The following is a 12,379-nucleotide window of genomic DNA, read 5'->3' on the forward strand; positions in this document are numbered from 1 at the left end:
TTCACACTAGGTCACAACAGGATGCATCTGTCCTTAGCTCAGCATTTCAAGGCATCAACAGTTTAGCTAATATTTACATATCCTTTCACACCTTATGTGACAATTTGCATACTGCAATTTATTCTTACACATCTTGTTAAATACTTGTTATTAAAAATGGAGAAGAGAAAGTTTATCCCATGTATACTCTTCACCTTGAAGAGAAGGAATCCTATCCAACTCCTCACATTTAGACAATTAGTTTTTAATTAATGCAGCCAATTTAAAACTCGAATATTTTGTCAAACATTTCATTAAGCATCACAAATAACATATATCATGATTATTAGTACAGTGATTACAATTCTCTGAGCACAAATTATAATCATAGACCAAATCCCTGTCCATGGGTGCTGACTGACATTATACCCTACTTTGCACCATTTATTATTGCCTAACATTACTGTGCCCCTTTCCATGGTAGCATTAGTTTATATGACAGTGACTACAAACATCAGTTATATTACAGCTTGGTGGCACAGTGACATTCAGACACATTTTATCTGTCTCACTCTAGACAAGGACAAACTGTACCGATTCACTAATGGTACAAGGACTAGGGGACACAGATTGAAGGTTTTGGGCAAGAGAAGTGGGGGAATATGAGAAAGAACTTGTTACACAGCGGGTGGTAAGGATCTGGAACTCGCTGCCCACAAGGGTGGTGGAATCGGAGGCAATCAATGACTTCAAAAGGAAATTAGATGGCCAGTTGAAGGAAATATATCTTCAGGAGATTGAGTGGGGGAGTAGGACTGATTAGATAGCTGCGTGGAGAACTGGCATGGACTTAATGGGCCGAATGGCCTCCTTCTGTGCTGGATATGACTCTATGACTCTCCATACGATCTCTGTAGTAGTAGGTAGCCTCTCAAGGTAGGTAACCAGACCTAGAACAATTAATACTCGAAGAAACACATTCCACCTGCCGGCAAGGTGTAGTATTTATTCCTTGACAGTTTTGAGCTGATTAATGTGATACTATTTGATATAACTCAGACATTTCTTACTTAAAAACTGAACTATATACATGGCAGGACTGGCCTGATCAGTGATAGAACAAAAACGGCAGGACTATACCCTAACAAAATGGTCCTTTTTACCATAATTTAGGACCATTACAGAGTCTCCAATTTGATACTCAAATGGATGATCCTATTTGTCAAAGTACTTTTAGACCTGATTCTTGGATTCTCCCAAATTCCATGCTACGAATTGATTCGTCTGATCGATGTAATGGATCATCTGCTTCAACCACTCAGTGGTACAACTGCTTTAAAGCAAAGGACCTGCTGTGGGCACCAGTAGGTGTCCAGGCATACACATCAGACATCCTGTCATTACCCGATAGGGGTAAGTTCATGTAGTACGACACTGTCTAGATCACATCACCAGTAAATACATTGGTAACATGCTCACCCATTGAAAGGGGTGATCTGCACAGAACTTTTTAAACATTGTTTGAAGTCCTATTCTCTCTTTCCACTACTCCAGATCATTGAGGATGGTGACATATGGGCAATTTGTATTTAATCCTCATCAATTTCTGTCGTTCAGTAAAAACGTTTCCTGTAAGATGTGATCCTTGATCACTAGCTACCTGTATGTGCACTCCCCACCTGCAGATCACCTCAATCAATGATATTTTAGCCTCAACAAAAGCACGATTATTCTGGTAAGGAAAAGCCTCTGTCCATTTGATCAACTTGTCTAATATAAGTAGCACATGTTACTGGTTAACTGGAGGAGTTGGCAATGAACTGATAACATCGAGCTGAAGGTGCATCCAGGGTCCTGCAGGAGGTCATAGAGTCATTACAACACAGATTGAAGCCATTTGGCCCATTGTGTCCATGCCAGCTCCCTATACAGAGTCAGTCCCATTCCCTCGCCCTACCCCCGTAGGCCGGAAAGTTTCTTTCTCTCAAGTGTCGATCCAATTTCCTTTTGAAATCATTGATCGGCCCTGCTTCCATCACCCTCGTAGGCAGCGAGTTACAGGTCATTACCACTCGCTGCATATAAAAATTCTTCTTCATATTTCCCCTGCATCTTTTGTCCAAAACCTTAAATCTGTGTCCCCTCGTCCTTGCACCATCAGCCAATGGGAACAGATTTTCTTTGTCTACCTTATCTAAATCTGACATAAATGTGTACCTCTCTGTTAAATCTCCCCTCAACTTCCTTTGCTCCAAGAAGAATAACCCCAGTTTCTCCAACCTAACCATGTAACTAAAATCCTGCAGCTGGAATTTTACACCCCCTGCAGGAGCGGGCTGGAGGTGGAGGAGGGAGGTTGTAAAACTGAGTGGGAGGTGGGGGGGTGCCGTTCCCGTCGCCTTCCAGCACTCGCTGCAGTTTCACGTGCGGTGGTGGCGGCAAGAAACGGCCCACCCGCCTCAGGCCAACTAAAGCCCTTAAGTAGCCAATTAACAGCTACTTCAGGGCCTCCTCCCATCACTGCTAGTCCATTACCAGCAGCATGTGGGCAGCTCAAGACCTTAAGAGGCCACTCGGCAAAACCTAGCAGCCACCACTGCAGCACATTCCTCCCCTCCGCCCCCACAACTGACTCCGCTTGCCTTGACAGGGCCCGGCCGATTGTCCCCGGTGAGGCCCTGCACACTTAGCTTCATTCTAAGGCCAGCATCCATGCTGCACCTCGCGCTGGGTGCAGTACCAGTCGTGCCACCGCTCCTGTTGGCACTGCTGGGACTGAGAGCTAACAGCCCGCTGATTGGCAGCTCCTGGAGGTTGGAGTTCCTGCCTCAGAGGGGTTGAACTCCTGCCCGAGGACAATTAACGGCCAGGGGCCCGTAAAATCTCTGCATGGCTTCCAGGTGGGATGGAGGCGGGCTCGCCCCCGAATTCTTGGCCGTTGGGTGGGGCCTCCAGCCCAACGTACAATTCCAGCCTGCATCCCTGGAACCATTCTGGTAAATCTCCTCTGCACCCTCTCAAAGACTCTCACAACCTTCCTAAAGTGTGATGTTCAGAACTGGATGCAATACTTTAGTTGTGGCCTAACCAGAGCTTCAAAATGGTAAAGCATAATTTCTATTCAATTATTTATCTATTTATGCAGTACAAGTTCCCACATGCTCTGCTAATTATTCTCTCAACATGTTCTGCCACCTTCAAAGGTCTACGCACATGAATACCCTGGTCCCTCTGTTCCTGCAAACTGTGTTGTTAAGTCTCTATTGCTTCTTCCTATTTCTTCTGCCAAAATGCAACATCTCACATTGCTCTGTAGTAAATTCCATCTGCTACTTGTACAGGAAAGTGCAGTTGGTGTTTGTAGGAGGATTGTACTGTGCTTACAGGTAATGTTACTTGTCTTATCTGGCTCCCATACAGTTTGAGCTATTTTCTGGACAGTTAATATCCACAAAGAAATGTGCTCCCAGGACGACTGTGAAACAGCTCAAAGAGCTCCTCCCCCACCCCTCTTCTCACATCATATCACATTCATTTCTCATCAGTTCAGACCAGGATGCACCTGTCCTGAGCTTTGCATTTTGTCGGCTTTATATTTGACACATATCCTTTTGCACCTCGCATGACCATTTGCATACTGTAATTTATTTTTACACACGTATTATTGCTGCATACTTGTAATTAAAAATCGAGAAGAGAAAGCTTATTCCGTGCCCTTACAGTGCCTCATCTCCAGGCCGATCCTCCAATGTCATCCAACCATCTGTGCTCAGACTGTTTCAACTGGAACAAAGGAGACAAGAGGAGATTTCATTGAGGGATTTTCAAATGATGAAGGGTTTTGATCAAGTGAATTGGGAAATACGATTTCCTCTGTTTTAGGGGCCATTGAAGAGGGGGCAATAATTTAAAATGCTCATTGAGTGAGGAGAGAAGATAGGAGACATTCCTTCTGAGTTGTTTGGAACATGGAATGCCCTACAAACAGGGAGTGGGTGATGGAAAGAGCTTTGCATCTTTTAAAGGGAAATTGGATCAATATTTGAAGGAGTGAAAGAGACTGGTTGGTCAGATTGCAGAGCTCACAGAGGCTGTCTATAGTGTGTGAGTCAGAGTTTGGAGAGTAAGGTCACTGAGTCTGTCATCCCTACCACTTCCACCTTCGGGATTCTGACATTGATTTCTATTGTTAAATATATAAATTGACCCCGTCTCCCCTTGTGCTGGACCTCCACATCCAGACATCCTGTCCCCACATCAGCATCAAGCAGCAAACCTGCTCCAGCTCCAGCTCCACTTCACCATTGCTTGGGGTTAATGACACTGAAACTGGTTAGTGCCAAGTCCATACAGTCATCTCCCACTGATGTCAGCTGTGGGTTCACCTTGGGACTGAACAGGACAGGCTCCTGTTGTCTTGATGGTTCAGAGTGGGACAGGATGCTTATGGCCACTCACCAACCTGTCCCTGATATCCCAGTCCACACCATCAGGTGAAGCCCTGTTAACAGCTTCTATTGAGACCTCCCAGGATGAAGACAAATGGTCCTCTTTGGGCACCAGCGCCTCTGAGGTGTCTGTGCACAGACACAATGGGCTGAATGGCCTCCTTCTGTGCTGTAATTGTTCTGTGGGCCTATGGTGCCAGAGTCAGGCTGGTTCACCCAGGCAGCACCAGCTACTGTCGGTGAGTCCATCACCCGAGGCATCTACCATCCCCTCTGGTGCCACTAACCCAGCCCTGGGACATTGGTCTCCAGTTGACACTGGCTCATTTGGGGACATCACCCTCTGAGGACTCAACTATGCTCAGGATCGTCGATGTTGTGGGTGATTTCCACCTTGGTGAGGGCAGTCGCAGGTCTCTGTTAACTTTTTATAGATCAGTGCCTCCCCCACCATCACTGTGGAGCCACCTTCAACCTCTCCCTCTAACTGCTGAGGGACAGCCAGATTGCGAGGGCACCCTCTCCCAGGGAGGGTACATGTGTCTCAGTGCCACTTCCCCCAAGTGGCAGGGGTTCACATCTCGAAGGTTTAACCAATGACTTGTATTCATCAGTTGATAGCTGCCTTGATCCCTGCTCCCAGGACTCCCTATCAACCTTCCCTGTCGGCTCAGCCTGTGGAAGCTTCCTGGAATTGGGAGCCAGAGTCGGAACACAACCAGCATCTGCTGAGGCCTTTTCATGAGAGAGAGAGAGAGAGTCAGAGACCAGGAGCAGGTTGGTATCTGCCATCCCACACTGCTGCCACAGAGGGATTGGGCCAGTAGTTAACAGGGACGTCTCCAAAGGCCATTCCTAATTTACTGCTGGGTTGGAGAGAGCTCTTGGTTGTGGCTTTCTGTTCCTTCAAGGAATATTATACCTACATTCCCTCCGTTCAGGGGCAGTGCCAGGAGCCAGTGGACAGTCAGTTCCTCAGGGAGCCAGTAATTGTCCAGTCTTTGGTTGGCAGGGTAAGTGAGAACACTGTCCGGTCAATGCAAATACAGGCAAACGGCAGACTGTGGTAGTGGGGCTAAGCTGCTCGTGATGGAGGTGGAATGAAAGGCTGGTCTGTCCAAAGACACAGGGAACTGTCTCAAACTGTTCATAGTGTAACCAGTCCACTGGCCTACTCTAGATAGTAGAGCAGGAGGGACAGGCAAGATTTTCCTGAGAGGCAGCAGAGAGGGAAGGAGGGTAATGGGAAAGCAGTAACTGAGCTCTGGATAGACATGGAACTTTCATCCAGGTAGGATGGTGAAGGCCAGTGAGAATTACTGGCTGCTCTGGGAATTCCCTGTCTAGTATTGTACTGGTCATGGGGCAGGGGGAAGGGATGGTCAGGGTGATGGTTTCAAAGTCAACCCTGATCAAATGATTCTTAGTGATCCTGGTTCTTTGTGTCAGGGTCTGGGACTGGACAGAGTGAACACACAGATACAGTTTGTGGAACAAGTGTTTTTATTATTCAATAGGTACAAATGTAAACTTTAATCCAGTACGTAGAGTGGTACAGAGTGCAATCCCAAACATTTTACATTCCCCACCCTCGGTTCATACAACAGGCCAGTGACAGACTGGGTTCAGGGAAGTGAAGCTGTTCATTTCATTTAATAAACCACATTCCCGGGAAACACAGGATCCAACCTCAGGCACCAATGAAGACGGACAGTTAAAAAACAGAAACTTAAACTGATCAGAGAATTAAAACGTCGAACCTCCCAGAGGGAAGAGATAGAAACATAGTCAGTGATCTGTGATTGGTCAATGGCCTGTTGATCCCTCCCTATAATCAGTGATTTGTGATTGGTCAGTGGCCTGTCGATCCCTCCCTATGCTCAGTGATTTGTGATTGGTCAGTGGCCTGTCGATCCCTCCCTGTGCTCAGTGATCTATGACCGGTCACCGGCCTGTCGATCCCTCCCTGTGTTCAGTGATCTGTGATTAGTTACGGCCTGTCGATCCCTCCCTGTGTTCAGTGATCTGTGATTAGTTACGGCCTGTCGATCCCTCCCTGTGCTCAGTGATCTGTGATTGTTCATCTGCCTGTCGATCCCTCCCTGTGCTCAGTGATTCGTCACCAGCCTGTCGATCCCTCCCTGTGCTCAGTGATCTATGATTGGTCACCGGCCTGTCGATCCCTCCCTGTGCTCAGTGATCTATGATTGGTCACCGGCCTGTCGATCCCTCCCTGTGCTCAGTGATCTATGATTGGTCACCTGCCTGTCGATCCCTCCCTGTGCTCAGTGATCTGTGATTGGTCACCGGCCTGTCGATCCCTCCCTGTGCTCAGTGATCTGTGATTGGTCACGGCCTGTCGATCCCTCCCTGTGCTCAGTGATCTGTGATTGGTCACGGCCTGTCGATCCCTTCCCTTTACTGGGTTAAATGAACATTTCTCAGATGCAGGAATGCAAGCAACAACAGCAATTAGAAACATCTCAATATTAAACTCCAAAATATTCAACTGGAGATTTCTACCAAATTACCAAGCAGAAAATAAACTCAGAATTCCAATAAATGATAGATGTATTGTTTCACTATATAAAACACAGCCAAATAAAGATAAAACATCCAGATTGTTTCTAAATGAATCCTCCCAGTGACACAGCCAGTCCAATCACTAGTTCGAGTAATCTTCAATTCGGAATCAACCTGGCAAATGAAAGATGGACAGAATCACATGGAGGCTTCACACCCAGTACAGGAGTTGGAACCCAGAAAGATCAATGTGGAAACTCTGTTCCTTAGACACTTACTCCATCCCTCTCCCTGGTCACTGTCAGACTGAACCAGATTGTTCACAACCTCAGTGTCCTATTTATTCCTGAGCTGAGCTTCCAACACCATAACCTCTCCATCACCAAGATCCCCTCTTGATCCAGCGCAGTAACACTAACCTACTCCATCTCTGCCTCAGCTCATCTGCTGCTGAAACTCTCATCAATACCTTCATTACCCCCAGACACTGCTGACCAACCTCTCATATTTCATCCTCCATAAACTTCAGGTCATCCAAAACTCTGCTGCCCGAATCCTAACTCACACCAAGTCCCATTCACCATCACCCCTGCGTTCTCTATCCTACATAGGTTCCTGGTCCGGTAATGTCTCAAATGATTTTAAGGTTCTCATCCTCATTGTCAAATCCCTCCATATCTTCATAACCTCTGTAGCCCCCCAACTTAGAGATCTCTACGCACCTCCAATTCTGACCTCTTTCTTCCCCCCCTCCCCCCCAATCCCACTCCCTTTAACACATCATTGGCAGCTGTTCCAGGTGTCATGGGACAGGTTCCCTACAGTCACAGGTAAAGAGTGCAGTGATATGACTGAACCCAGACTGACCAGCCTGAACCCACAATCCATCCCCTGAAACTTCTCCAGGAGCACCATATCTCAGTGAAGATCGAGTGTCCCAGCACAGGATCACCAGGCTCACTGCACAATCTATCAGTCTAAGACCCAGGCTCCAAAATGAAGTCTAATCTCTGTCCCCACGTACACAGCACAACTATCTCCCCCTCTCCAGGTGACAGATCCCATCCTCCAGTATATTAAACAGCTGCAGTGTCTCACTAAGCAGCTGACAGCATCCGGAAGTTTGTTGCTCACCAGACCAGCTTTAGAAAGTTCCAGTTCTCCGTGTGATTCATGTCTTTGCTGCCTGGAATATTAACCTGCACAATCCAGTCACACTCCTGGAATCACCTGCTCCCTTCCCAACATATTGACCTCCCATTGGTCCAAAACAGTTGTACGTTTAATTCATTGGCTCAAGGGAACTGGATGCAGGTCAGGCACATTTAACAGAACAAGAGAATCCCAGGAGGTTCATGTTACACCATCAGTGCAGGACCAGGGGTACAAAGTAACAAGACAAGTTCAGAACAAGTCAGCAGTACTTAGACTGGTCTCTGGATAGAGACGTGGACAGCAGTTAGACATGGGGGAGTGTGAGGAATCATAGCAGTCTGAGCAAGGAGGAGCCAGAGAGGCTGAATGGCCTCCCTGTGGTTTGTAATATACAAGTATATCTTTGTGATGGGGAAGAGCAGCAATGAATGGTGAGGAGCAGTAGGAGAATGAAAGGAGGTGACTCGAGGTTAAATTGAGGAGGACAGCTTCACTCTACCTGACCAGACCTGGACCTGCTCAATACTGATGGTGGGTTAAAAAGACTGCTCCTTGTCACAAAACCAGCTGATATTGATGGAACTCCTGTGTATTAAACCAGAGTTGATCAATGGTAGGCCACGACTATCAGAGTTAGTCACTTTACCATTGGAGCTTGTGTCTCTTACAGACTGGCTCATGAAACTCAACTTACACTTTATTTATTTATTTTTATTTCTATTTAGAGATATAGCACTATGTGAGAAATTTATGTAAACAAGTGAAAACACTGCGAGCCAGTGGTGAAACTCAGGAAAGTCCCTTCCGATACCCTGAGCTCACAGTTACTGCTGTTTATAAACTGCTTTGATGCTAGTTTAGCTGCTGTTAAACTCCAGTGAGTGATTCATACCTCAGGCCAGGGCTGATGAGTTCGAGGATGATTCCACTCCTCTTACAGCTGTGAAAAAGAAAGATTTCAGTCACACAGTCACTTTACAACATGGTGAATGTTCCATATAGAGACAGAGAGAGAGACAGAGAGAGAGACAGAGAGAGAGAGACAGAGAGAGAGAGACAGAGAGAGAGACAGAGAAACAGAGAGGTAAACACACACAGAGACAAAGTAATGGAGCTATACTGTCTTAACAGACCAGAAATGGCTGTTCAGCCAATCGAGTCCATGCCAGAAAGTTCTGCCTCGAAGACAAGGCAGCTAACAACTGAACCAGACTATTGTAATATTTGCACACTTACGATTTGCTGAGCTGTAACTGTGTTTATATTCTCCTCCTACAAAGATCAGAAACAGAACTTCAGTTAACAAAAGCTCCCCCACCCACCCCTCACCCACACAAACTTACTGTAGACATGGGGGCAATGACCAGCTTAACCTGAGCTCGCTTACAGGAGACTCTGCTCCTCACTCAACCCTTTACTCTGCATTCAGCCCAGTCCCTTCATCCCCTGTACAGGCCCCCCAGTCCCCTCACTCCCTGTAGGGGACCTCAGTCCCCTGACTCCCCATATGGGCCCTCAGTCACCTCACACCCTGTACGGGACCTCAGTCCCCTCACTCCCTGTACGGGATCTCAGTCCCCTCACTCCCTGTACAGGCCCCCAGTCCCCTCACTCCCTGTAGGGGACTCCAGTCCCCTGACTCCCTATATGGGCCCTCAGTCACCTCACACCCTGTACGGGACCTCAGTCACCTCACTCCCTGTACGGGACCTCAGTCACCTCACTCCCTGTACGGGACCTCAGTCCTCTCACTCCCTGTACGGGACCTCAGTCACCTCACTCCATGTAAGGGTCCCTCAGTCCCCTGACTCCCCATATAGGCCCTCAGTCACCTCACTCCCTGTACGGGATCTCAGTCCCCTCACTCCCTGTACGGGATCTCAGTCCCCTCACTCCCTGTACGGGACCTCAGTCCTCTCACTCCCTGTACGGGACCTCAGTCACCTCACTCCATGTAAGGGTCCCTCAGTCCCCTGACTCCCCATATAGGCCCTCAGTCACCTCACTCCCTGTACGGGACCTCAGTCCCCTGACTCCCGATATGGGCCCCCAGTCCCCTCACTCCCTGTACAGGCCCACAGTCCCCTCACTCCCTGTACAGGCCCTCAGTCACCTCACTCACTGTACAGGCCCCCAGTCCCCTCACTCCATGTACGGGACCCCCAGTCCCCTCACTCCGTGTAAGAGTCCCTCAGTCCCAGCTCCCCATATGGGCCCTCGGTCCTCTCACTTCCTGTTCCTCAGCCCCCTCACGCTCTGTACATCACTGGACTGTGTGTGCATTTCCCACATGTGTAGGAAAGTCTCTAATGCTTTGATATTTGTGCTTTAACATTTTAAAACTGCTGATACCAGAGAGTGACAGACCCTGCCCTCACTTCCTACCTCTCCTTTTCAACGCAACTGCACCGATGACAACAGCAATCAGAGCGATGGCAGCAACAACAATTCCAACAATCAGTCTGATATTTGTTCCCTCTGAAGATCCTACAGTCACTGGGAGCATCCTGGCTGTGGGTGGGGGAGGGGGGGAAATGAGGAGGAGATCAATGAATAACCACAATCGCTGCTCATTCAGAAGCAAGTGTACCAAAGCGGGGCCTGAGTTTGAATGAGATTCAAGTCTGTGATGTAATGGGCAGTCTGAGCAGAGCATGTTGTAGGTTAGAAAGGTTCAGCATGACTTGGATTACACTCCTGTGAAGCACTTTGGGATGTTTATCTACATTAAAGGAGATAAATAAATGCAGACATCGGAATTCCACATCATTCCAAAGACACTTCCAGTCACCCAAACAAGTGATTAATTCCCACATCAATCTCAGAATAGGCTTGTTGCAGCATAGTGATGGGAGGTAGGGAGTTTCTAGGGAAAGGAAAGAGGGGGTGCCATATTGATCAAAGATACTGTTACAGCACTGGAAAGGGGTGACATGCTGGAGGATTCAATGTCAGAATCTATTTGGGTAGAGTTAAGGAACAATAGAGGAGCTATTTCATTGCTGGGTGTAAACTATTGGTCACCCCAAATATAGGGAAGGAGGTCGAGAAGCAAATCTGCAGGTAGATTGCAGAAAGATGTAAGAACTTTAGAATGGTGATAATGGGGGAGTTCAATCATCCTAATATAGACTGGGATAGTAACAATGTAAAGGCAAAGGTCAGAAAGGAATTCCTGAAATGTATACAAGAGAACTTTATTGATCATTGTGTTTCCAGTTCAATGTGGAAGGAGGCAGTGTTGGATTTAGTTCTGGGGAATGAAGTAGGGCAAGTGGAGCATGTTTTAATTGGGGTGCATTTGGGAAACAGTGATCACAATATCATCAGGTTTACAGTAGTTATGGAAAATGACATGGAAAAATTGAACATGAAATTACTCAACTGGAGGAGGGCTAATTTCAGTGAGTTGAAAAGCAGTCGATTGGTTCGATAAACATCACTAAAGAGGGTGCTGCTAATTTCACAGTAGAGGAAGAGGTAGTAGAGAAACTGAATAGAATAAAAATTGATAAAGAGGAGGTAGTTAAAAGGTTGGCAATGCTGAAAGTAGAAAAGTCACTGAGATTACTGAGGGAATTAAAGGTGGAGATATCGGAGGCTGTGGTCACAATCTTGCAATCCTCCTTCGGTAGTGGGATGGTGCCAGAGGACTGGAGAGGTTCAAATGTTATACATAGACACACACACACACACAAACACACACACACACACACACACACACACACACACACACACACACACACACACACACACACACACACACACGGGCAACTACTGTTAGCCTGACTTCAGTGGTGCGAGAATGTTGAGACAACAGGAATAGGAGTAGACCATTCAATCCTTAGAGCCTGTTCTGCCATTCAGTGATATTGAGGGTGATCTGTGTCCTAACTCCATATACCTCAATAGATTAGCTAGCAAAAAAATCTATTGACCTCAGATCTGAATTTAATTGAGCTAGCATTTACTGCTTTTTATGGAAGAGTTACACACTTCTCCCACCATCTGTTTGAAGAAACGCTTCCTAACTTCTCTCCTGAATGGTCTGGGTCTGATTTCAATGTTATATCCCCTTTGTCCGAGACTCCACCACCAGCAGAAAAGTTTCTTTCCATCTACCTTACCCTCAATTCCTTCCAAAATCCTGAAAACCTCAATCGTCCTTTAACCTTCTCTATCCCAGGGAACACAAGCCTAGTCTGTGTAATCTCTCCTCATAATTAAACCTTTGTAGCCAAGTAACATTCTGTTGAATCTGTGCTGCACTCCTT

The 12,379-nt window shown here is 46.9% G+C and overlaps 1 protein-coding gene across 9 annotated transcripts in view; it reads right to left on the bottom strand.

Moving 5' to 3' along the window:
- Positions 1–12,379, bottom strand: part of LOC137346338 (class I histocompatibility antigen, F10 alpha chain-like) — a 40,475-nt gene that overhangs the window by 5,016 nt on the left and 23,080 nt on the right. Inside the window, exons 5-8 of one of the 9 annotated variants that reach the window (XR_010968704.1) lie at positions 10,491–10,616; positions 9,342–9,377; positions 8,998–9,045; positions 3,700–3,762 (exon numbers count right to left, since the gene is read on the bottom strand). Coding sequence is in view for 5 of the 9 variants with exons in the window: in XM_068009844.1 (XP_067865945.1) it covers positions 8,999–9,045; positions 9,342–9,377; positions 10,491–10,616 (209 nt within the window). In the remaining 4 variants the exon portion in view is untranslated. Of the gene's footprint in view, positions 1–3,654; positions 3,763–5,912; positions 7,125–8,997; positions 9,046–9,341; positions 9,378–10,490; positions 10,617–12,379 lie in introns of those variants that run through there. The other 8 variants (XR_010968705.1, XM_068009844.1, XR_010968706.1 and 5 more) reach the window with 8 other exon arrangements.

The sequence above is a fragment of the Heterodontus francisci genome, chromosome 29 (genome assembly GCF_036365525.1).
Source record: "Heterodontus francisci isolate sHetFra1 chromosome 29, sHetFra1.hap1, whole genome shotgun sequence".
In the NCBI taxonomy this organism is placed as follows: Eukaryota; Metazoa; Chordata; class Chondrichthyes; order Heterodontiformes; family Heterodontidae; genus Heterodontus; species Heterodontus francisci.